The 27,014-nt window shown below is 41.6% G+C and overlaps 1 protein-coding gene across 4 annotated transcripts in view; it reads left to right on the top strand.

The window, feature by feature from the left end:
• The window catches only part of CACHD1 (cache domain containing 1), a 226,820-nt gene that overhangs the window by 151,737 nt on the left and 48,069 nt on the right, over positions 1 to 27,014 (top strand). For all 4 annotated transcript variants that reach the window (XM_028832884.2, XM_015141703.3, XM_077954745.1 and 1 more), the window contains 4 exons: positions 10,661 to 10,787; positions 13,941 to 14,085; positions 15,376 to 15,592; positions 23,117 to 23,266. In XM_028832884.2, the coding sequence (XP_028688717.1) occupies positions 10,661 to 10,787; positions 13,941 to 14,085; positions 15,376 to 15,592; positions 23,117 to 23,266 (639 nt within the window). The remainder of the gene's footprint in view (positions 1 to 10,660; positions 10,788 to 13,940; positions 14,086 to 15,375; positions 15,593 to 23,116; positions 23,267 to 27,014) is intronic.

Below are 27,014 nucleotides of genomic sequence, written 5' to 3'. Positions count from 1 at the left end.
TCTATGTGTCCCTACCTCTGGTGGACAATATTGTTGAGAAAAACAGAAGTCACAACCCAACAAAAATCCATCTTTTTCCCATAGATGAGGTAGCTTAAGCATTAAAGAGGGCAGGCAAGGAGTTTGGAGGACATGGTTGGTTTTGTTTTGACTGCAGAGGCTGATGACATAAGAACCAGTTAGATGTAGATAGTGAAATTGGAAGGAAAACGTCTGGGGGTCAGAGAATCTGGGACCCATCTGTTAGAATTATTCATGGAGAGTTTAGTATACTGTATGCTGGAGGGTCTTGAGACTCAACAAATGGGAAGTGAGAACGCCTGAAACGGGGAAGGCATATTTTTTCAGCTGCATATCTGACAACAGTTTGTGTGCTGTGGCTAAAGAAAAATAAGCCAATGGTTATTACAAAATTGTGGGGGTTTGCTTAGAATTAGCATAGTAACTCTAAGAAACAGTCAGTTTGTTGAATTCCTTACACAGAGGGTGATGGAGGAAATAGAGCTTGTCAGAAGACCTGTTTCCTTCCATTTTATAATATTACTTTGTCAGTATTTTATAGTGTAGAGATCAAATAGAACCTGTATTCGAGAGCCTTAAATATTGGGATGCTCTGGGCAAGAGCATCTTGGAATGGTGGTAGGCACTGGAGGTCGGATCTAAGAGCACCTCTCTGTCGGGTACCCCCATCTGTGTTCTCACTGCTGCATGCCAAGAATCTTCCCTTGGTTTAGTAGAAAGTGTTCTAGACCCAAAAGCAGAGGGCATGATCCCGGCACTGTGCCTTACACATAGCCAGGACTCAATAAGTATTTGATAAGGCAAGAAGGAGGGGGAAAAAGCAAGGTGACTTACTAGATCCATTGGTCAGAATTTGCCTCCTCTAGTTATAACAACTGTGTGGACATAGGTACGTTGCTTCACCTGTCTCAGCTTCAGTTTTCTGCTTTGTAAAATGACAGTAATTATATTGACTTTATAAAATGAATTGTTACAAGATTTCAAAAATATAAAAACAAAATATCTAGAATGCTACCTGGTCTCTTACTGTTATTTTAATCTAAATTTCATCTCCCTCTTTACTTGTTATCATCTGCTTGGCACCCTAGGAATTTTTCGTTGGTAAAGGTTTAAAGAAGGAGAAGTGGGCTGGCAGCACCATATCTTACCAGTTTTTTCATCCAGGCATCATAGACCTTCAATATTTTAATTTTTTAAAGTAGTTTGAACTTTTTTGAGCTGCTGTGAACTTTTGTTAATATAAATTTTTGTTAATATAAAATAGAGACCATACTGACTTTGGAAATAATGACTATCTAGATCTTCCTTCCCCACCTACATGTAGCTGCTTAGAAATGTGACTTAATAGTGATCACCACAGAGACTGTCCTTACAGTGAAACCTCCTTTGTAAGCAGATTTCTAATTCTGTCCCTTAGAGACAGACCTCATACCCTCCTAAGGAGTTCACAGATAGAATTAAGAGATTCATCCATTTGGATGTTAAATAAATTAGATCTTTATTTTAATTGATCTCTAATTCAATCATAAATTAAGGTAACAATCCACAGTGTACATTTCATACTAGGGATTTTTGTCATCAAAGAAATCATGGCAGTTTTCATCTCACATAACAGTTGTTGAATATGTCTTGAAATATCATGCATGCTCATCATGATTTCCAAATCATGGAAGGTATGAGACCTACCATAACCTTTCTTTTTCTTAATGCATTAATAGGAAGCACATATATTATCATACACTTACATTTGTAATATTTTGGAAACTATTCTTTATAATAGGTTTCTTTTGACATCTTAAATGTTTTATTTGTATGCTTTACAAAGATTCTGTCTACTCCAGGCTACCAAAGCATTTATGGAACAGAAACTATTAAGATCCTGTGCCTTAGAGTTGGTTGGAGGAGGAATGTCCCAAACTGACAGCCAAATAGAAAGATTCCCACTACACAGTCTGCAGCAAAATTGAAAGGCAAAATTTTTAGAACCAAATTCACCTTCCACTGGCCCACTGATAGTCTACTGGGCGCTATCCAAATAATCTTAAATTATTAGGCATCATTCCTGCTTGTAAAGGCTTCAGAGGAAGAGATTTCATGGTTGCTCTGATAATTAATACTTGAAATAGTAAATACTTTAGTAAATGCTTGTAATGAGAATACTTGAAATGAGAAAACACTTCCTCTTGCCCTTGCTTATCAGTGGTCACAGTGAGCTACCTGTGATGGCTCTGTTTTTAAAAGACTGACATTAAATTTTCTGCATATGTTCATCTAAATAACCTTTTCCTGGTACCACTTGGACATTCCATATATATATATAGTCTTGGGCCACTGATAATAGTCTCATAGTGCTGATTTATATATTCTAAGTCAGTAGGAGTGAGGATGCTCCCCTTTTCCCTTTTTTTGTATAAACTTGATCAAAGCCAGCTGGAAGTTTGTTCTTCCTCTCTAATTGTAAATCTGTATACTTCCTTCCCCATGGAGCTTAAGGTTCCCTATGTAAGAGATACTAAACACATAGCTATGTAAAGATTACACAGGACATTACCAGTTTTTGCTATGAAGGAAAATACCAAGTACTATAAGAGAGGATAAGAATCAAGAGTGGTCAGGGGAGGATCTCTGAGAAGGTGGAATTTCAGGCAAAACCTGAAGGCTTAAAAAAGAGCTATCTGAAAAGTGAAGAAAGAATTTTCCCATGCCTGAGGATCACCTTGTACCAAGGGCACATTTGTGGAACTGAAAGAATTGGCTCTTGATGTACAGTGTACTGAGTTGAAGGGGGAAGAGGTGAGGTTGGAGAATAGGAAGGAGCCAGGTCATGCAGGGCCTTGTAGAGTTTGAATTTAATGCTAAGTGTAGTACAGTAGGGAACCTTTGAAAGGTTTTAAGCAAAGCAACAGGGGATTTGATTTACATTTTAGAAAGAAGCCTTTGGATGCTATATAGAGAGTAAATTTAAGGTCAGACAGCTTGCCAGTCTTAAGAGATGGGACTTGAACCTGTGGCTTTTCATTCCCAGTCCATTCTGATTTACCAGGGTCTTTTTTTCTAGTTGATAAGTACTAACCTGAATTAAGTAGAAGATGCAAAATAACACCAGGCCATTTCCAAATGGCTTTCTTATACTCGCTCAAGTTGACAGTGAAAAATAAAAGCCACCTAAGGCTCATGTCTCTAACCTGTTGAACACCTCAAAATAATTAAGAGATCACAACTATACCATTTCTCGGTTATATAAAAACCCTGTCTCTTATCTAACATATGCTATTTAGTGTTTAAGCTTGCTCAGAGTCATACATGCACTATCAGCTCTGCCTATTAAGCAGTGGCTTGTGTGTCTGCGATTTTCCAGGTAAACCAGCCTGAACTACCCAGCTAGTATTTGCCAGCTTTAGCGGTTCAGCAGTTTGTTTTTCCTTATAAGATTAAATGGTCAGTTTCGCCTTAGGTTTTATTCCAATTATGAAATCACTTCATTTTGTTACGCCTCTCCTTAATTGTACTTATTTACCTTGTACATACAAACTAATAAATCTGTTATTTTGATTGAGAAGCCCCTCCATGTTTATATATTTATTCTGCCTCTCAAGAATACTCAGTAAGTTTTTTATCTGTTGATTGCTAATTCATCTAGCATGTATTTCTTAACACATGGAAGTACTATATGTAATGTTAAAGCAAGCACACCTGAATGAATCAAATCATGCTGTGCTCTTGCCACCTTGAGCGTGTTAGTTCTGCATCTATAAGATGGGAATAAAATAACAAATCCATAGGGTAATTATGAAAAGTATTACACCATATGTGAAACTGTTTTGTATGATGCTCAATACATTTTCACTGTTTTATTGAAACAGTTTTATTGAAGTATAATTGACATCCAATAGATTTCATGTGTTTAACATGTACAGTTAGTAGATTTGGACATGTATAGACCCATGAAATCACACAGCAGACTTTTTATCTCTCCATTTATCTATTTCTATGCTGGTTGCATTGGCAAACTTTCTTAATCAAGGCAGTGGTGTTCAGAGAAGGGAGTGTCTAGGTTTTAAGACATATTTAAAATTGTCATTGCTTCTATATTGATATAGTCACAATATTTAATTTTTTAAATTAAATTTGGCAGTAGGTTGGGTTTGGGGGCTCACGCCTGTAATCCCAACACTTTCGGAGGCCAAGGTAGGCAGATCACCTGAGCTCAGGAGTTTGAGACCAGCCTGGCCAACATGGTGAAACCCCGTCTGCACTAATAATACAAAAATGAGCCGGGCATGGCGACGGGTGCCTGTAATCCCAGCTACTCTGAAGTCTGAGGCAGGAGAATCACTTGAACCTGGCAGGCAGAGGTTGCAGTGAGCTGAGGTTGTGACACTGCACTCCAGCCTGGGCAACAGAGCAAGGCTCTGGCTCAAAAAAAAAAAAGTTGGCATTAGAAGAAAATAAGATTTTAGAACTAAACACACAAACGTACGGATCATCCCAGCCTGTGTGCTACAGATACCAATCCTACATCTCTCAGAGAATGTGTACCTCAATGTGAAAAGAACTAGAAATCTCTGCTTTAGGATGCAGAGATGAGTCAGGTATAGATCTTGCCCTCAAGGATCTTAGAATCTAGGGGTGGAGGAGGTGGAATGTACCTATAACAACGATAATGCAGAGTAGAAGGTAGGAAGAGGTAAAACACCAGAGGAGGATTTAAAAGGGTGCAGTAACTTCTAGCTTGGGGATACACTTCACTGAGGAAAGACACCATTTATTGCCTCCTGCACATGTGTCTGTCTGAGGTAAGTGTAGGTGTGTAGAGCAATTTAGACAGATACAGACCCTGCCCATTCATCACTTAAATCCTAATGCTGTGCATCACCGCTCGATGGGTTGGGCGTCTGCCCAGCTTTTTTCCTGGACCACTTCCAACATTTTTGAGGAAAGAGTGAGTGTGAAGGACCCTGTGGTTGGACACCAGCCCAAGTTATCCAGTGGCTAGACACCTAACTGACTCATAGGAATGGGGAAAGCCCCCTCTGGGTTGCTTGTGTGGATAATAAGGCTCTCATTCACCTCCACATCTAGGTCAGAGAGGGGCCGCCTGGGAAGCACAGCACATTGATAGATTACTTCTGGGCCCCGGGGACCTCATTACCATCATATCCATCATCTTCTGCTAGTACCAAATAATGGATGTAATTTAATCAGATGCCAAAGGAGTCCTCAGCAGGAGAATTGGAGAAACCTTGCCTGAAACTGTGCTATAGTGTTGGAATGATTATAATGAACCAGAATGATCTTTTGTGGTGAGACTAAATGTATCATGCACTATATGAGTTTTGATTTATTTTTAAAACATTCTTGCTCCCATTGGCTCCCCTTTTAATAGTTTCACTGTAGCCTGTTTATTGTTACAGATGTTACTTTTAAATGAGGTCATTGAGCTTTCCTTTACTTCCAAAGGCAATGTTTGCCTTTTTATTAAGGGGTTGGCAGGGCTGTCTGGAGAACAGTGCTAATGTGAGATCAAGGTTAAAGCTTCAGACCCCAGGAGACTAGGTGGAGAAAAAGCCTCTTCCATGTTTACACACACTCATGTCAGCCAGATGTCTCACAAAGGGCAAGTTTCCTGGCGGAGAGGCGAGAAGACAGGCATTGTGGTCACAGACTGCCTTGACTCTCATGGCCCCTTCTTGCCCACTGTGAAACCTCAGGCATGTCAAAAACAAGCTCTCTGAGCCTGTTTCCTCAGCTGTCACTTGGAGATAATTAATTTTTATTCCTAGGACTTTTGTGAGGATAAAATGTGTTACAGCCCCTCGGTATGCATGAGGGATCTGGGGAGGGCAAGGGGTGTAATAGCTAAAAGTCTAAGGCTTTGGAAATGCTTTAAGTCCTATGTGTAGTATATTTTGCATAGCTTTGTTGGAGGACCGCTGACCAAATCCAGCTTGCCAGTGATTTTTGTAAATAAACTTGTATTGGCACACAGCCCATTCATTCATTTACAAATAAATGTCTGTGTCTGCCCTCTCAAAGACAGATTTGGGTCGTTATGACAAAGACCTTATGGTCTGCAAAGCCAGAAGTATTTCCTATCCAGCCCATTACAGAAGTTGGCCAATCACTGTACCAGACTGAAGGGAAGTTTCTATACAGAGATCTGGTCATTTAAAGCAGTGAGGGATAGGGGATGAGTGGGAATTCTAAAGTGTTCCTGCAGAAAGTCGAATGCTGAATGTTGTCACTTATAAGTGGGAGCTAAATAATGTGTGCATTTGGACAGAGGGAGTGGAATGATAGACACTTGGAAAGGTGACTTGGAAAGGTGAGAGGGTGGGAGGCGGGGTGAGTAATGAGAAATTACCTAATGGGGACAGGCACGGTGGTTCATGCCTGTAATCCCAGCACTTTGGGAGGCCAAGGCAGGCGGATCACTTGAGGTCGGGAGTTCAAGACCAGCCTGTCCAACATGGTGAAACCCTGTCTCTACTGAAAATACAAAAACTAGCTGGGCATGGTGGCAGATGACTGTAATCCCAGCTACTTGGGAGGCTGAAGCAGGAGAATCACTTGAACTCAGGAGGCAGAGGTTGCAGTAAGCCGAGGTCACACAACTGCACTCCAGCCTGGGTGATAGAGCGAGACTCAGTCTCAGGGAAAAAAAAAGAAAAAGAAAAAGGAAAAGAAATTACCTAATGGGTACAATGTACACTATTCATGTGATGGTTACCCTAAAAGCTCAGACTTCATCACTACACAATATGTCCATGTAACAAAACTGCATTTGTACCCCCTAAATCTATAAAAATAAAAAATTAAAAGGCTGGGCCCAGTGGCTCACACCTGTAATCCCAGCACTTTGGGAGGCTGAGGTGGGTGATCACAAGGTCAGGAGATTGAGACCATCTTGGCTAACACGGTGAAACCCAGTCTCTACTAAAAATACAAAAAAATTAGCTGGGTATGGTGGTAGGCGCCTGTAGGAGGCTGAGGCAGGAGAATGGCATGAACCCCAGAGACGGAACTTGCAGTGAGCCAAGATCACGCCACTGCACTCCTGCCTGGGCGACAGAGCGAGACTTTGTCTCAAAAAAAAAAAAAAAAAAATTAATTTGAAAAAAGTGTTCCTAAATGTCTATGGAATTCGCTCCATTCTGATTTAAACACATGAAACTTTAGTGCATGTTATAAGACTGGTTTGTTGAGGTGAGAATTAAATGCTATATGTGGGAGCATTAGCACAAAGCTGGCACATGCAGATGCCAGATAGATGTTTGCTAGAGTCGAGTCTCCATTATGTTTCATCAGACCCCACATAGGTGTGACTCTGTTTGGCTCTGGGCATATGTTTCTGGGAGTGGGCAGGTTGACACAGGCATCACCATGGGCCACTTTTGTGGAATAGTCACATGTTGTTCCAGCATTTTCTTCTTTGTAAGTTGTTGTTAACGATTAGTCTAAAATGAGGTTTATTGACCAATGTCTTTATCTTTGCCTCATGCTTTGAAATTGTTCCAGTGATAGGTGGAGCCAGCACTAAAGTCATACCTGAGTATGTACATGCTAGAAATAAAGATGAAACTGGCATTTTAACACCAACCACAAAGTTTAATGACTGTCACATGTTTTAATTTTTGGAACACAATCAAAATATTTGCCATGGCTCAAAAAGGTAGTCCTCAGATAACATATTGCTAATGGCAGAAAGACCCCTTGCAAAGTAAATAAAACATTAAAAGTGGTGATCTTCACTCGGATGGAAAAAGGGAAAGGAGTTGAATATATTGTCACTCCGCACTCTACATCATATGTAGATGGCAACAGCACATGCTGTGCACTTATGTACACTGTCCTTTAACAAGTCATTGAGAGGAACTTGGCCTCTGGCTTCCTGTCTTGCTAATTGAGCACTCTCTGTAGTGACCCCGCTGCAAAGCTCTCACTCCCCTCCTCTTGCACGTTGGTCATCTTGGGAGGTGGGTATGTTTTCAAGGTACAAGCCCAAATGGCAAAAGTCCACCATACTTTGTAGAAGGCATGTGGCATAATGCCTAGACGGTCATAGGTACTCACTCAGGACTTGTTCCCAACACCATCTCAATGACCACAGGTAGATCTTTCCTATCTTTGGATTTCCATAGCCCTTCTCTGTACCTCACCCAAGCTCTTAATCAGATACTGTGATAATTAATTAAAAGTTTAGTGTATATTTCCAATCTCCCTGAATTAGTCTTTCTTTTGTAGGTAAGGATTTAATAGTTTTTTTCTCCTTACCTCTATTCCTAAAAGCTGTTCCCTGCCCATGGTAGGCCAAGAACAAATCATGAAAAGTTGATCAAAGCCAAGCAGACATCAGAATAATAGTGGATATAAATACAGTGAAGTAGGGACAGCAGAGACTGAAAGCAAGGTCTGTCTGTCTCAGATAAAATCTTGGGGCTGGGCACGGTGGCTCATGCCTGTAATCCTAGTACTTTAAGAGGCTAAGGCAGAAGGATCACTTGAGGCCACGAATTTGAGGCCAGCCTGGGCAACATGGTGACACCCTGTCTCTACAAAAATAAAAAAAAATTAGCTGAGTGTGATGGTGCCCACCTATAGTCTTAGCTATGCAAGAGACTGAGGCAGGAGGATCACTTGAGCCCGGGAGAACAAGGCTACAGTAAGCTGTGATTGCATCACTACATTCCCATCTGGGCGACAGAGTGAGACCCTGTCTCAAAAAAAATGTTTTAATAAAAAATAGAATAGGAATTCAGTCCTGCTAATATAACAAACCTGCAGAACAGCACAGCCACTGTCCTGAGTGCCAAGGAGACAGAGTAGACCATCATCTTACCTTCTTGGAGTTCATGATGCTCTACCGGAGAGGAGGCAGGTACATGACTGTTGCACCTGAGTTCACAGGGAACCATCACCCCCACAATATCCTGCAAAACTTTGCAGCTCCCATTTCATAATGTAATTCCTGATGCTACATATGGTATAAAAACATAATACCATAATTAGTCCACCCACTTTTATTTGAGGCCGAAGGATTTAGTGAGAAACACAGAGTCAGAAGAGCTATGTTAAAGCACGATCTTACCACCTACTAGCCGTGGATATTCATTTGTGTAGGAACTATTTACACTCACTGTGCATGCATTGTTCTAGGCTATAGGGGGGATAAGGCCAAGTTCTTCATTGCTTGCATCTTAAAATTTAACTGGGGGTGGGAAAGGAGAAGAGAAGAATGAACTGGTATTAAATGATATTTCAGATGGTGATAAATGCTATGAAGAAAATAAAACATGGCATGTTATAAAGGGCCATTTAATTTCTTTGAGCTTCAGTTTCTTCATTGCAATCTGAAGATAAGACCACATATCGTGTAGTATTTTGTGAAACTTAAATATCCTGTGTGAAAGCTCTTTGTCTACAGTAGAGGTGAAGATCCCTCATCATTGTTAGAGTCATATCTCAGCCTCAGCCCTTACAGTCATACAAACAGATCCTTATTTGGTCACATGGGTGTTTAAAGCTTAATGTATTTTCTGATCAAATACACCTCACGCATTCCTTCCTTTTCACGTTTGCTTGGAATCTTCCCGCAACTGAATTTGTTTTTGTTCCATTTCCATCTGTGTAACTCTGCTTGTTTATCAGTTATTACAATAGGGCTTGTTTTGTGCTCATCTTTGTATATCTTGCCAATTGTGAAGCAGTGACCAGCACATAGTAAGTGTGTAATAAGTAGCTGAGTCAGAATGGAGCAGAGCAAAACATCCTAAGAGCTCAGAAAAGAGAGGAAATTCTGATTGCGGGAGAGGGTAAGAAAGACTTCATGGAGGTTGTGGGACAGGATTGCACACAACAAGGTGGGCTGAGGGAATGGCAGATGCAGGTCAGCGGTAGGAATGCTGTGTAGATAAAGGGGGGCAGTACAGCATGATGTAAGGAACACAAGAGTCAAGACAGCCAGGTTTGAATCCCAGCTTGGCCATTTACTGAGGAGGTCTTTGACAAATCACTTCAGCATATTTTCTCAACTCTAAAGTAGTGATAACAATACCACCCACATCTTGGGGTTGCTTTATGGATGACATGAGATAACATAAGGAAGCCTGTATTCCAGCACCCGGCACAGAGGAATCATTCCGTAAGTAACAGCTTAACCAGACAATGATGGCCTGTCTTTTTAAGTACCATGTATGCTGTTCCCTTCATTGTGAAGCAGAGGCAAGGTTAAGGTCACAGGTCTAGTCCCTCTGGCGATGAGGCCTATTAACATCACTGTTTTCTACAGTTACAGACTGCACCCCAAGCCAACTAGTGTGTGCTGACCCAACAGGGGCCAGCTCAGTGCAGGGAGAGATTAATGCAAGTGAATCATTTGTACTGGAAAAAGAATCCAAGACATATAATGTCATGGTACAATATTAAGAGTAATAGCTTCACTTAGCTGAAACATTGTATTTTCTATTCTTAGGGTATTTTTTAAGGGGCAGAAAACATGTTTCATAGAAAATTTACAACCTTGTATCTAGTGGGATTTCTTCATACTACAAGCGGTTTATGCAAAACAGATGCCTGAGAAGCGGTGCCTGCATGCACCTGTGGATTTGGTGGTTATACTTCATTTTCCTCACCCCTCTAGTTCTTGCAGACAACCTGAAATCCAACCCTGGAATTAAGTGGCAGTATTTCAGTTCAGAAGAAGGAATTTTCACTGTTTTCCCAGCGCACAAGTTCCGGTGTAAGGGCAGCTACGAACACCGCAGTAGGTATGTTGACTTGCATTCTGAAGTTTTTAATTATTGTTTAAGAGTGATCTACATGAAAGATAAAACTTCTCGTTTCTACTCATGGCTATGCCTCTAAGCTGTGGATTCAGAAATTTGTACTTGTTCTGAAATGAATTCACCATTTAGTATATGTGGATGTGAAATTCCAGGCAAGGGCAAATTACAAAATCCAGAGCTTTTCTATAGCTATGTAACATGCCAAATAAAAAAAAGTACTTACTCCTGAAGTCAAATTGTGTGAAGCACCTAGAGTGTTTTGAGTTTCAGAATTCTTTGTTGAAATGTGAATGATGGTACCTTGTCTATAGGGCAGCCCTTGAACATAACTTTATAACATATCTCAGAGTAGAGTTTGTTATACTCAGCTTCCCTTTCTGTGATGACATGCTTGGCCATACTGCATGAAATTTACATGCAGATTTTAACTACTAGAAGTTTTGAGGTGAGCAGAAAGCATTGGATTAAAAATCACTAACATCTTGCTTTTCTCACTCACAGACATGACTTGAGATTCTACCATGTAGCCAGAAGGGCAATAATGGTGAGATAATTTGTATGACAAGACTCATTAATTATAGAACCCCCCGAAGCAAGTACACTTTCCTATTTAATCCTGGCAGTTTCCTGTTTGCCGTGTCAAATGTTTGATGCCAGAACATCTGAAGCTGTAGTGCAGGGCACCCACTTTTCACACCATTTTCTGGAGTCTACACAATTACTTTAGCTTCCCTTCATCTTCACTTTAAATTGTATCCAGAATTTTTCCCCGAGGAAAATACTTCATCTGTGCTTTTCCTAAGATTTTTTTTTTTTTTCCTGAGAAGGAGTTTTGCTCTTGTTGCCCAGGCTGGAATGCAATGGCACGATCTTGGCTCACTGCAACCTCTGCCTCCTGGGTTCAAGCAATTCTCCTGCCTCAGCCTCCCAAGTAGCTGGGATTACAGGCACCCACCACCAAGCCTGACCAATTTTTGTATTTTTAGTAGAGATGAGGTTTCGCCAAGTTGGCCAGGCTGGTCTCGAACTCCTGACCTCAGGTGATCCGTCCACCTTAGCCTCCCAAAGTGCTGGGATTACAGGCATGACCCACCGTGCCCAGCCATCCTAAGATATTTTTATTTTGTGTTTAGTTTCTTCCTTACCCTCCCCATACATTCTGGTGAAGACTTGAGTGTCTTGGAGACTGGACCAGAAGCCATGACTATGGCTTCTCGCGAGAACAAAGGCCACCATGAGCCATCTAATTCTCATTTGCTTCTAAGAAGAGATAGGCTAGGTGGCTTGCTGATTTGAACGAAGCACCCGTGAAGGAAAGTTTAAAAAGGAAAGCGAAACTTTGTCAAAATCAGCATTCACCAACACAAGGCAATTTGGAAAGTTTTCATGTGTCTCCACCCTAAATCTGCACTAATTAGCCCTTGAACCTCTTTTCCCTTGGCTAAATAATCCACATTTCTCTCCTCATAGACTGCGATTCGCATCTCTTGTCCTAACTACTTTCCTATGATGCCTTTCCAAGTTCTCTACATTCATTGCAAGTATGGAATGGATTTCAGGACATAGCAACACAAGAAAGGAACTGGTGGATACCAGTCATTCTATGAGGACGTCCCCCCAGTTTGTGCATTTAACATCACTATTTATATATCCCACTAAAGCAGCTTTTAACAACTTAATGTGACGATGCCAACACATATCCCAAGTTTCATTTATGTGAATTAAATTTGAACAAAGGAAGTGTGTCATTTTAAAGAAAATCCACCCACCTAGCTTGGAGAATCTAAAAAGTTAAATATTTGACCTACTTGTCAGTGTTGAGATGATCAGATTTTCCTTCTTTTCTGTTCTCTGTTTCATTTCTGTAGCTACCTCTTCTGGATTCTTTTTATTCCATTTCCCTAGTGGCTCAATCGTATCGACTAGTGAAAATAGAGTGGTACTTTAGTAATTACTGCAGGACTTTGGGCTTGAGAACAACTAGTGTAAATTTGGCCAGATTTTGAGTTTTTTTGGTACTTTGCCTACATTTCTTAATTTGTGCCCAGGCTTTTGTGATTCAGCTGGCATCTAACATTTCACAGGAAAATCTAGTGTTTTAGGGGTGTCAGTAAAGGAGAGAATTCTCTTGAGGCTGATTTGCTTTCTTAAACTCCTTCTAATTTGTTCCAGCTTTAAAACTGTGAATAGAGACCTCATTAAACCTCTTCTCACAAACCTTCCTGCACTGCACATTGGCAGAAGGCTGCTTTGATGGGAGGCATTTCTCCTTTGTGGCTGCCCCCAACCCCCTTTTTTTCAATGTTGGCAAACAAAAACCTGGCAAGAAGAGTGGCTATCACAGACTTGGACAAATTTTGATGGCACAGTTTTAAATGCTCAGATAAGGGGCCTTTTGGTGGCTGACCTATGTGAATTGTTTCAGTCCAGAAAGGAAAGGGGCCTCTTAGCAGGAGCCTTTGTATGAGAAGAGAGGAACCAAACCTGCCATTCAAAGCTGCTCAGCATGCTCATGGGTTATAGCCTGCCTCACTTCTAGCCAAGCCCCACTCTGCAAGTCTGCAGAGGATAATCCAGCCCTGGTGAGGGGACCTTTTTCTCCTTGACTGATCTCTCAGCCCAAGGGGCCGCCACATCCACACCCTTTAGCAAAACAGGTACACCAGGCAATACCAAGCAGAGGTTGTGCATATTTTAAATGAGGATTTTAACTACTAGAAGTTTTGAGCTGTGCAGAATGCATTGAGTTAAAGAGCACTAACATCCTGCTTTTCTCTGAGAAAAAAAAAAAGAGAGAGAGAGAAAAGCAGGATGTTAGTGATGCTGAAAAAGCCAGCCTCCAAAAGAGTTTGCTGCTGAAAAGCTTCTCTTGTCTGCTTTGATCTTTAAAGGCATAAATTATCCATACCTGTTCCACAGACACACCTTGTTGTCTTGTTGTCTTAGGTATTATTGCCTTAGGTATTATTTTCAATGCACCAGTATGGTTTCTCCTTCCATGTGGATCTCTCCATCCTTGTGCCATCTCTGGGAGAACACAGAGACCAACATGCCCGTGCACTGTAATATTCACAGCTGTGTTGAGGCCCTTTACCTAAACCAAGACTGACCCCAGAGAGCTTCTTCTCCCTGCAGACCCATCTACGTCTCTACAGTCCGGCCGCAGTCAAAGCACATAGTCGTGATTCTGGACCACGGGGCTTCGGTCACAGACACTCAGCTTCAGATTGCCAAGGACGCTGCTCAGGTCATCCTCAGTGCCATCGATGAACATGACAAGGTGACCGTGACCCCTGTGACCCCAATGGCATGAGGTTCTCCTTGAATGCCTTTTTTAAAGTACTTTATTGTTTTGTGATATAACAGATCCTCCTTGACTTACAATGGGGTTACATCCTGATAAATCTATCATAAGTTGAAATTGCATTTAATACACCTGAGCTACATCATATCTTGGGCTAGCCTACCTTAAACATTGTCAGAACACTTAGGTTAGCCCTCAGTTATGGAAAATCATCTAACACAAAGCCTATTTTATAACATAATAAAGTATTGGCTATCTCATGTAGTTTGTTGAATACAGTAGTATACTGCAGAATACTGTATCAGCGGTTCTCCTTTGTGATTGCATGGCTTACTGGGAGCTGTGGCTCCCTGCCATTGTCCAGCACCATGAGAGAGTATCAGGAGCCTGGGAAAAGATCCAAAATTGAAAGTACAGCTTCACTGCCTGCCTATCGCTTTCGTACCATCGTAAAGTCAAACCATTGTATGTCAGGGACCATCTGTATATTTTTTTAAATCCATCTTTAAAAGGACTTTGGGAAAAGAGTATTATTCTAATATTTGAGGAAGCAGCCACCAATCCAAAAATCTCTTTTGTAACTACCACCAACCTTAGTCTTATACTTCTTTATGGCTCATGGTAAGGTTTCTAATTAGCCATGACTTTCACACTGGAGGTTATGCTGAGGAGGAGAGGGGTGGGGGATGTAGATGCTGGTGGATGGCTGAACTTTATCGCAAGATTGTTGGGAAGTCAGGGAGAAGGGAAAGCTACTAGTGGCTGACTAATCTCTGGGACACCTTGGAGAGAGGTGTGGGTACAGCTAATGATAATCTATTGCGTGTGGACATCTTCTGCTTCATCATTTTGACTTTGCCAACTCCAGCGGTTTTGCTCACTAACTTAGTGGCTTAAAACACACACACCGTACTCTCTTACCCTCACCCTCACCTCCAGGTTGAAAACCAGGATAGTTCATTCTTGCTATGACTTTTCTCTGCATAAAATAGTTTGTGTGTGTGTTTAATGTTATATATGAACACAGTACTACTCCTTCATCTTGGAACAAAAACCAAACTCTAGGGGTTTCCCCACTTTACCAGTCCTTATGGATCCTTTTCAAATTTGATAGATTGATGGCTCCAGGGATTTATTTTGAAACTCTCAGAATCTGTTCTGTAGGCCTTCTCGTTCCTTGGGCTCTTCTGTTACACAAACAAATAAATCTTTAAGTGGTAGGATAACAGGTTTGGTTTTGGTTTTTGTTTTTTTTCTTTCCTGCAGATTTCTGTGTTAACTGTGGCAGATACCGTCCGGACTTGCTCACTAGACCAGTGCTATAAGACCTTCTTGTCTCCAGCTACCAGTGAGACAAAAAGGAAAATGTCCACCTTTGTTAGCAACGTGAAGTCTTCAGACAGTCCTACCCAGCACGCAGTGGGATTCCAAAAGGCATTTCAGCTGATTCGAAGCACAAACAATAACACAAAGTTCCAAGCAAGTGAGTGCGTTCTCTCAGAGGACTTACAAGCATAATAGATAAAGATGGCAATAGGAATATATTGTAAATTGATCACACAATGATGTTTAGAGAGATTTTATTATTTATTTATTTATTTATTTATTTATTTATTTACCTTGAGACAGGGTCTTGCTCTGTCCAAGCTGGAATGCAGTGGCGTGATCATGGTTCACTCCAGCTTTGACTTCCTGGGCTCCAGCAATCTTTATACCTCAGCCTCCCAAGTAGCTGGGACCACAGGCGTACGCCGCCACACCCAGCTAATTTTTGTATTTTTGGTAAGGAAAGGGTTTCACTAACTGAGACCTGTCTGATCTCAAACTCTTGAGCTCAAGCAATACACCTGCCTTTGCCTCCCGAAGTGCTGGAATTACAAGCATGAGCCACTGTGCCCAGCGTAGAGGGATTTAAAAAAAAAATTGATTGGGGGTGAGGTGCGGTGTCTCATGCCTATAATCCCAGCACTTTGGGAGGTCAAGGCAGGCAGATCACAAGATCAGGAGTTCGAGACCAGCCTGGCCAATATGGTGAAACCGCATCTCTACTAAAAGTACAAAACAATTAGGCAGGCGTGGTGGCGATTGCCTATAGTCCCAGCTGCTCGGGAGGCTGAGGCAGGAGAATCACTTGAACGCAGGAGGCAGAGGTTGCAGTGAGCTGAGATCATGCCACTGCACTCTAGCCTGGGCGACAGAGTGAGACTCTGTCTCAAAAGAAAAAAAAAAAATTCATTTGGGTTAAAATTGTCATGTGTTGTCTTCATCATCATCAAATACTAGGATGTTAACTGGATTTTTCTCATCTTTCCCAATCAAAGATGGTCAGTCTGTACAATTTCTTGACTCTCTGAGCCTTCTCTTCCTGCCCCTTTATTTAGATCATGTCTGCACTTATGTCCTAAGGGAATCTCCACATCCTTTCTAATGCTAATTGTCAGCTTTGCTTCCTCTTTGACTTAGAGTGAATGTCTGCTTGTGCACACGTGGACGTGAAGCGGGCAGCAGGAATTCTTGCCTTGATCCTTCCTTCTTCTAACCAGCTGTCATTTAGATGAGCACAGTCTTTCAGATGTATAAAAGCACTCTAATTCAATTTTTTTTTTTTTTTTTTTTTTTTTTTTTTGAGATGGAGTCTCACTCTGTCACCCAGGCTGGAGTACAATGGAGCAATCACAGCTCACTGCAACCTCCACCTCTCGGGTTTGAGCGGTTCTCCGGCCTCAGCCTCCTAAGTAGCTAGGATTATAGGCATGCGCCACCATGCCTGGCTAATTTTTGTATTTTAAGTAGAGACAGGGTTTCACCATGTTGGTCAGGCCGATCTTGAACTCCTGACCTTGTGATCCCCCCACCTCAGCTTCCCAAAGTGCTGGAATTAGAAGCGTGAGCCACCACGCCTGGCCTCTAATTTAATTTGTATATATTAAAGAAAATCTGGAATTAGGATGCATGCTAAAGTATGGGAAAAGATATTTGAAATGGAGCTCATGCTTTGGAACTACTTAAAGGAATCTATTTCATTTTTCCTTTTATTTAAAAAAAATCTGTTTATAGGCCAGGTGCGGTGGCTTATGCCTGTAATCCCAGCACTTTGGGAGGCCAAGGCAGGCGGATCACGAGGTCACGAGATCGAGACCAGCCTGACCAACATGGTAAAACCCCGTCTCTACTAAAACTACAAAAATTAGCTGGACGTGGTGCCACGCGCCTGTAATCCCAGATACTTGGGAAGCTGAGGCAGGAGAATTTCTTGAACCCGGGAGGCAGAGGTTGCAGTGAGCCAAGATCGTGCCACTGCGCTCCAGCCTGGTGACGAAGCAAGACTCCATCTCAAAAAAAAAAAAATCTGTTTACGGTTTTTTTTCTTTGTTTGAAAACATTAATGTATCCTATTGAGATAAATTTAAAGAATACATTTCCAAACGCGTCATTGTGTCTGTGTTTAAGCTAAGCACTGATTAATGCAAAGCATAGTGCCTAGCACATAATGGATCCTCAAAAGAAGGAAGCTACTGTAATTATAACTAATGATGGTACATGGTGTGTTAGTTTTATGTTTCCGCATAACAAATTGCCACAAACTTAGCAGTTTGACGCAATATACATTTGTTATCTCACAGTTTTTGTGGGTCAGGAGTCCGGGTACAGCTTAGCTGAGTCCTCTGTTTAGGGTCTCACGAGGTTACCATCAAAGTATTAGCAGGACTACTGTACATTCAGAGTCCTAAGGTTCATGCTAAGGTTCATTCATGCTAAGGTTCAACAAACATGAGCTCCCATGTTTGTTGGCAGAATTCATTTCCTTGCAACTATGAGACTCATTTCATTTACTTCTTCAAGGCCAATGGAAGAGCATCTCTTCAAATCCCTGGCTTCAGAGAAGGCTTGGACCCTCCTGTAACAAGCTCGTCTGAGTAAATCAGCCCCACTATCCCTCTTGATTTAATCAGATTACTCTCGCTTGTGATTAACTCAAAGTGAGTTTATCAGGGACCTTGGCAAACATCCATCCATCTTTGCAAGGATACGTAGCACAATCACAGGAGTAATGGCTCATTACTTGCCATAGTCTTCTTCTTAGAAGCAAGTTACAGGTGATGCACACATTCAGTATACAGGATGTTGCTCATTTAGATCATCTTAGAATTTGGCCTACCAGCTTTGGCAAGCATCAGCTATCCACAAACCAATATTATGGGGTGGCTGAGTGTAAAGTTGCCCTTGGTTCAGTAAGGTCAGTTAACAAGGCTGAACTCAAGTACTCAAGGCAGATTGGCCTGTTTGTCAACGCCACCCACCCGTCAGCGTTCCTCACTAGAAGTGTTCTTTCTACTGAATTCTGTCATCAAACCATCTTTAAAGTCTAGTTTCGATTATTACACTTTTCAAATAATGGAGAGAAATGTTAGACTAGCAGTCGCAAACTCAGATGCCCACAGTGGCCAGGCAGCACATGTGAGCTGGGGGAAGGTAATGAGGATGAGTTGGAGAACATGGTCACACGGAGCATGCACCATCCAGAGGGCAGCTGCTCCTCTGTTCAGTCCATTGAGCAGGAATGTCTGCCCAGTGCTGCCAGATCTTCTGTTTTAAGAGATGCCAGAAATCTGGATTTTCATGTGAAATCCCTTGATTTTCAAATGTTGACATTTGTTCCAGCTTTAAAGCTGTGAATAAAGACCTCATTAAATCTCTTCTCACAGACATTCCTGCACTGCATGTGAGCAGGAGGCTGGTTTGATGGGAGGCATTTCTCCTCTGGATTTTTCTGTGTTTGTTTTTCTTAATGTTGGCAAACAAAAACATGGCAAGAAGATTGACCATTAGAGACTTGGACAAATTTTGAAGGCACAGTTTTCTAAATACTCAAAGGAGCCCTTTTTAGGCCAAGTAGTAAGATGTATCTAAGGCTCAGTGGCCTCTAGTTTATAGCTTTTACTGACAGTTTAGAGAAAAAATAATCTAGATTAGTTTGTATGAAGAAAAGACTTCAGGAATGAGCGTTGTCCAGTTTGTTAAGGAGCGGTCCCAGGGTACTCTCAGGCTATATAGCCCAGGAGTTATGCAGGTTATGGATTTCAACCAGTGTTCTGCTCTGAAATTTTTCTAACCTTGTGAATTTGTCTATATTGTTTTATTTTCTCCAGACCTGGATTCCTAATCTGTAAATGGAGGGATGATAATATCCAGGATTCCATCATAAATATCCAATGTATATTTGCTGTGATTATTATGATACTCAGTTTCGTATAAGACTTCTAGCTCCAGCTAAACTAGATTAGATACCCTAGATGTCCTAAGTTGACCTCAGGCCCGAAGATGGCCATGGCCTAGGCAACAGTATAGCGAGGGGTCTGTATACACTTCCTAGAAGTTTATTCTATTGTAAACTCTATACATCACTATTTCTCTTCACTCTACAGACAATTATTTAATGTCTACCGTATATCTGGTCCTGTTTTGGTTGCCACCTGTGAGGTTATTCAAATAAATAAGACCTACTCTTGACGATCGTTGCAAGGGTTAGTCTGTACATGAAAGTACACTTCAGTATGCCCACATTGGTATCCATATAAAAATAAACTACATGTCATAAATCATTGTTGGTTGACACTAATTTGCCTTGTACCAACCAGAAAGTCTAAAACTTTTGTCCAGTTCTGACCCTTTCTTCAGTCTCATGGTAGATCTTTAACTGACAGCATTAACATCTTGGAGTTGTTTGTTCTGAATTTGTTTTGGTGCTGATTAGTTGAGAATCATAATGAACCTCAATTAAAGATGGTTAAGAGTGGAGACCTAATGGTATGGGCAAAGCCCAAATTTGAGTTGCTCTTCCCCTTTTGATGTTGACCCCAAGACATGCCTGGTGGCTTATAGAGAGACTCACCAAATGGAGAGCTATTACATTTTCTTCCAGTTACATGCTGCATCTCTGCTCTACCCCAAGTCCCTATAATTACTCTCCCCTAAAATTGCTCTAACTGGGTGACTAAAAAGGGAATATCCCAATGCATTAAAAATACAAATCAAACCAAATTTGACAGATCTGATAAGAATGGAAAAATAACTCAATTGTTCTTGAGGATAAGGTGGGAATGGAGTCAGGGGTTGGGCAGAGCCAGCAGGGATACTTACAGAGTGTGTCTTATTGTTGGAATGGAAAGAAAATGTGCTTGGCTACCAAAGGAGCTCAAGGGCTACAAGCCTTCTGGCTTTCCAAACATGGACCTTTGCCCTAGAAACAGCTCTAAATGACAGTGTGTTTTATGCAGAATCATAAGGCTAAGTGAGAAAACAGACACTAGGGTTCTCTTTTAGGTCAGCCTAAATGTGTTCAGGAATTTATCACATGTACTTTTGCGATGAGCAGATGGTTTGTGTCATACCATAGATCCTCCTCATGCTATATCTATATCTATATCTATATCTATATGTTTCCCCCAACTAGGGACTCAAGCAATTTTTGTTTTTGTGTTTTTCAGTCTGAAGTTTAAATGAACTGTTTAGGGTCCTTATAAAATAATTTACTGAACTGTATATACAACTTTGAAAAAATATTGACATCTGGTTTGTTGACATCTAATTTAAGACAAGAATCTTCCTGAAATGTGTAGATTTTCTTTTTGCATCAGCATTTACTTCCTAATCTCTGATAACTAAATAGTGAAATTTAAATGTGCAGTTAATGTTCACTAGAGAATGTTCAAGTATCAAAATTGGTATTAAGTATTAGGAGTAAATAAGAGGAACTTTGAATGCATTTATTTCTTAGAGTCAAGTTCAGTTATCTATGACATTCATACATTATAAGTTAACTGTTCAATTCTGCATAATAAAGAATACTTAAGTCTAAAATGGGAATGTGTAAACTGAAGGAAATTCAAGCTTTGTGTCTTCACCATTAGGATAATTTTTTAAAGGGTAACCGTATTCATTAACTATTCCTGTGTAACAAATTATTCCAACATTCTGTAGCTTAATACATCTTTATTGTCTCATAGTTTCTGTACATCAGGAATCTGGGCACGGCATAGCTGGGTGCCTCCAGCCCTACAAGTTTCTTGAGATTGCAGTCAACCTATTGACCAAAGCTACGGTCATCTCAAAGTTCTACTGGGGAAATAGCTGCTTCCAAGCTCACTCACACTTGTGCTGGCAGGATTTTCAGTTCAAAGGGCCTCTGTTCCTTGCCTCTCCATAGGACTGTTTACAACCTGCCAGCTGGCTTTCTTCAGAGTGAGAAAGCCCCCCCGTTGCAGAAGCCACAGTCTTTTTGTAACCTAGTCTTGGTCTTGATGTTCCTTCACTCTGCTGCATTCTAGTCATTATAAGTGACTCACTAAATCCAGCCACACTCAAGGAAGGCAACTACCCCAGGAGGTGAATGAATGTGGAGGACATGGAATCACTAAGGGACCAAGTTTGAGGTTGCCTGCCACAGTCACTTTAGAGCAACCTCAACTAAAAACAATAACCAAAACCTGAAGAAATAAGTATATAACATATTACATAGATTTTTATTTCTCAGTAAAAAATATGTAGAATGTCCTAAAAATATATATTGAGGCCATGCATGGTGGCTCACGCCTGTAATCCCAGCACTTTGGGAGGCAGAGGCGGGTAGATCACTTGAGGTCAGGAGTTCAAGACCAGCCTGGCCAACGTGGTGAAACCCCATCTCTACTAAAAATACAAAAAATTAGCTGGGCATAGTGGCACGTGCCTGTAATCCCAACTGCTCAGTAGTCTGAGGCATGAGCATCGCTTGAACCCTGGAGGGGGAGGTTGCAGTAAGCTGAGATCATGCCACTGCACTCCAGCCTGGGTGACAGAACAAGACTCAGTCTTAATACAGATATATATACATACATACACACACACACACATAAGCACACACATACACACACACACACACATATTTAACATATATATTTAACACATATACATATATGTTAAATCAAAGAATTGCAGATTAGAAAGAGGATATAAAAGTCCAGCTCTCTGACTTCCCTCTTTTTATTGTGGTCATTGAGCCTCTGCTTATTTATCTCTAATTGTAGGAAATTTATCACCTTTGTTTTTTTCAGTCAATCCACTTGACAGAAGTTCTACTGGGCCAACCTAACTCTCAGTTATTCTACCTCTCAGCCCTGTTTGGAAAATAATTTCAATTCTAACTCAGGGCTGCTACTTCAATCCAATGGCATGGTTTTTGTTTTCATTTTGTGTGTATGTTGTAGTTTCTTTTTTTTCTCTTTTACCTTCTTTTTGTCATCACCTTTTTGCTGATAGTCTTTACTTAAAATAACCAATTATTCTTCACAGCAACACTATTAAGTCAGTCCTGTCATTACTCCCATTTTATAGACAAAGAAAATTAGGTGTAGAAACGTTGAGAAATTTGCCTCAATTACCCAGATGCAGCTTGTAAGTAGCAGAGCTGGGCTTTGAACACAGTCAACTGGCTTCTAAGTCCATGTTTCACTGCTCTACTGATGAGATTTTTCAATGAAAATTACCTAGAGATATTTAGTACAGGAGCGAATAACATTATGTGCCTGAAGAGCCCTGAAAGAATCATCATTTTAAAGCCTGATCCTCAAGAAACAAGCATTCATGGTGGTGTTCCTGCATCACAGAGGAAAGGATAAGTCCCGTTCTGCATCATCTGTTTCGGAAGGCAGGAGAGATTTCCATTTGGATTGGCTTAAATTACTATAACCATGGGTGCCTAAAGGAAATCACCTCCTTTTATCTGGTAAATATATGTGGAACATCCTTACCCGATGCTGCATAAATGTGGCCTCATTGTTCAGAAAGGTGGGATGGAAGAAAGGCAGAAGCGGGAGGATGAAAGCCACAGCATCAAATGGGAGGAACTAGGAACCATGGGCTAGGCAGGTCCTCGAGGTGGGGAAGTCCAAGGACATGAACAGGAAACTGAACTGCTGCCTTTAGCCAGAATCCAAATAGAGCATTCAATTGATGTGTTTTTACTTAGATACAGACATGGTCATCATTTACCTGTCAGCTGGCATTACATCAAAGGACTCTTCGGAAGAAGATAAAAAAGCAACTCTCCGAGTCATCAATGAAGAAAATAGCTTTCTAAACAACTCCGTAATGATTCTCACCTATGCCCTCATGAACGGTAGGTAGTATTTCAAGATTTTCCTTTCAGATCAAAGATCCCTCTAAGTGTATGCTGCTTTAAAAAGAAGAAGAAGAATCATAACAGTGTGCTTGGATGAAGGCTATGGGAAAAGGCAACCAGGCAGCTCTTTCTCTACCTGATGTTGGTATTTAGGGCGTGTTACGAGGTTCCTTTCTCTTCATCTGTCTCTCCAGCTAACTGCTTGTTTCTAAACCTCTTCTCCACTGGCATGGTCTTGCAGAGGATTTTATACAGCATCTCCCCGCCCCACCTTTTCTTTTCAGTTCTTCATATTCTAGGATTATCTAAGGTTTTAACTTATCTCATTGGTTTAAGCTGCAGGAAGCCAAAGCACTGACCTAGATTCTTCTGTGCTACCGATCTGTGAATATCACATTTTCCTACAGAATCACCACCTGAAGCCTCTTCTGCCACTTTCTCCACCTCAGCTTCCTTAGCTGAAAAATGGAGATAAGCATTATCTACTTTGCAGTGTTGTTGTGAGGATTAGCCTTAATGTACAGTAAACACTCATTAAAATGGATTGTGCTGCTATTGAATGACAGAATGTAAAAGGGTTTAGAAATTGGCAAATTCAAGCTACTACTCCATTTTTCCCCTTCTGCTGTTCAATCTGTCCGCTAGTCTGAGTGCAGCACTGTTTTCTAGCCGTATTGTATCTCTCCGCCTATTAACACATTGCTTTTCTTCCATGACATCTTCAGGCCCATTGCCCTCAGTATTCAAAGTGGCCATCTTCTCTTGTGTTTAAGAGACCATGTCTTGGCTGGGCACGGTGGCTTACGCCTGTAATCCCAACACTTTGGGAGGCCGAGGTGGGCAAATCACGAGGTCAAGAGATCAAGACCTGGCCCACGTGGTGAAACCCTGTCTCTACTAAAAATATAAAAATTAGCTGGGCGTGGTTGAGGCAGGAGAATCACCTGAACCCAGAAAGCAGAGGTTGCAGTGAGCTGAGATTGCGCCGCTGCACTCCAGCCTGGTAACAGAGAAAGACTCTGTCTAAAGAAAAAAAAAAGGCCGGGCACGGTGGCTCAAGCCTGTAATCCCTGCACTTTGGGAGGCCGAGACGGGCGGATCACGAGGTCAGGAGATAAGAGACCATCCTGGCTAACATGATGAAACCTCTACTAAAAAGATGAAGTCTCTACTAAAAAGTACAAAAAACTAGCCGGGCGCGGTGGTGGGCGCCTGTAGTCCCAGCTACTCGGGAGGCTGAGGCAGGAGAATGGCGTAAACCCGGGAGGCAGAGCTTGCAGTGAGCTGAGATCTGGCCGCTGCACTCCGGCCTGGGCAACAGAGCGAGACTCCGTCTCAAAAAAAAGAAAAAAAAAAAAAGCCAGGTCTTGAGCAGCCTTTCCCACCTACTATCTTTTGTTTCTCTTGTCACCTGCAAAATTTCCATGTAGAACCATGTGGTTTAGGGACAGTGGGCCTCATATTCTGATGTGCTAAGGATTCCTTGGGAAATGGCTTTAAAATGCAGATTTCCAGGCATTGCTCTCAGATTCTTATTCATATCCTCTTAGGAGGGGTTCAGGAATCTTCATTTTGGCCAGGGTGATTCTCTTCCAAATGTTTTCTAGACCACACTTGAGAGAACACAGGCTGTCGTCTAGTGGTCCTTAGCTGCTGTCTGCATTTGCTAGTCGTGTGGCTTACGGCAAATTACTTAATCTCTTTAGACTGCAGTTTTATCTGTGAAATGAAAAATAGTTAAATCTACTGCATAGGGTTGTTGTAATAATAAATAAGCAATATATGATTGTGTTGAAAGTTCTTAACGTAGTACCTGGTAAAGAACGGGTCCTCGAAGGCCGGGCTCTGTGGCTCACGCCTGTAATCGCAGCACTTTGGAAGGGCGAGGTCGGTGGATCACGAGGTCAGGAGATCGAGACCATCCTGGCTAACACGGTGAAACCCTGTCTCTGCTAAAAATACAAAAAAATTAGCCGGGCATGGTGGTGGGCGCCTGTAGTCCCAGCTACTCAGGAGGCTGAGGCGGGAGAATGGCGTGAACCCGGGAGGCGGAGCTTGCAGTGAGCCGAGATCGCGCGGCTGTACTCCAGCCTGGGCGACAAAGCAAGACTCGTCTCCAAAAACAAAAAAAAAAGAATGGGTCCTCAAAGCCAGTGAAAGGAGTTTATGAAAGCTTATATGGTTTCCTCTCTCAGACAGCATAGCTCAGAGGTGGAGCTCTGCCATCCAGGCCCAGATCTCTGTCCAGTCCTCTTTGTCCCCTGGCACCTTGTGCCTAATTCTGATAAGCATGTATCCCATTTTACTGTAGTAAGGTGCTCACGTACTGTCCTCTCTCTCTCCCGCCTCCACTTTCCACAAGAATGTGAACTTCTCAGGCATGAACTATGTCTTAGTTTTCTTTGCATTCTGAGCGCTTAGCACAGGACTGAACGCAGGTGAGGTGAGTGAGGATGCCTGGGCACATGCCCGTCAGTGTCATCTCTGATCACCTGTTGCTCTTTTCTCTTTTGTGTTGGCTTCTTTCATTCATGAGAAGTAGGAAGGGAGGGAGAAAAGGAGGAAGGGAGGAAAATAAAATTTACTGACCACCTACCATGTACAACATAGGGTACTGAGGTTTCAGAGCTGTATTATGCAAAGTTCCTGTCTGCGAGATGCTTATGACCCAGTGAGGAAGATAGGTAGACACAGAAGATGAATGGAATTCAATAGAAGAGGAGTAAGGAGGCCCAAAAGGAAGGGATTGCTTCTCTTCCATTAGATTTGAAGGTCTGCCCAGGCAGATGCTTCCTTACTTCCTTGCTGCCACCCATTCCTTCACTGGTCCTAAATTCTTCAACCAGAGTCTCTTACACACTTTCTGTGTTCCAGTAATTCCATACTTTAGAATCTCTAGTTATTTCCATCTCAGCATCCTTTTCTCTTATCTTTCCTCGTTTAATCTAACCAGACACACATCCTCACTGCCAGTTTTCTCTTTCCTTCTCAGAATGCTGTTTCTACGTGTGGTTCACTAGAGTACACACACTTACCTTACTTACAAATAGGGACACAGATTGACTAAGAGAACCTTGGAATAAAGAATTTGTTGTCAGCTAAAAATTAAAATACTTGGGCCAGGCTCAGTGGCTCACACCTGTAATCCCAGCACTTTGGGATGCCGAGGCAGGCCGATCACCTGAGGTTAGGAGTCCGAGACCAGACTGGCCAACATGGTGAATCCCCATCTCTACTAAAATACAGAAATTAGCCAAGTGTGGTGACCTATGCCTGTATTCCCAGCTACTCAGGAGGCTGAGGCACAAGAGTCGCTTGAACCTGGGAGGCAAAGGTTGCAGTGAGCCAAGATGGCACCACTGCACTCCAGCCTAGGCAGTAGAGTAAGACTCTGTCTCAAAAAATAAAATAAAAATAAAATAAATAAAACACTTGAACTACTGGGGATGAGAGACTGGGAAGGGTACCAGTGAAGTTGGGGGGATTGGAAATGGTTAATGGGTATTGATTGGTAATGGTTACATTCTATCTAACAAAAATAGATAGAATGAATAAGATATAGTATTTGATAATATAACAGGGTGACTGTAGTCAATAGTAATTTATTATATATTTTAAAATAACTAATACAGTAGAAGTTTTATGTTCCTAATAGTACAAAGAAATGATAAATGATTGCGGTGGTTCATACCTCAATTACTCTGCTATAATTATTACACATTGAACACCTGTATCAAAACATCGC

Source organism: Macaca mulatta, chromosome 1 (assembly GCF_049350105.2).
Source record: "Macaca mulatta isolate MMU2019108-1 chromosome 1, T2T-MMU8v2.0, whole genome shotgun sequence".
Lineage (NCBI taxonomy): Eukaryota > Metazoa > Chordata > Mammalia > Primates > Cercopithecidae > Macaca > Macaca mulatta.
The sequence above is the reverse complement of the archived record's forward strand: the minus strand, read 5'-3'. Positions and strand labels throughout refer to the sequence as shown.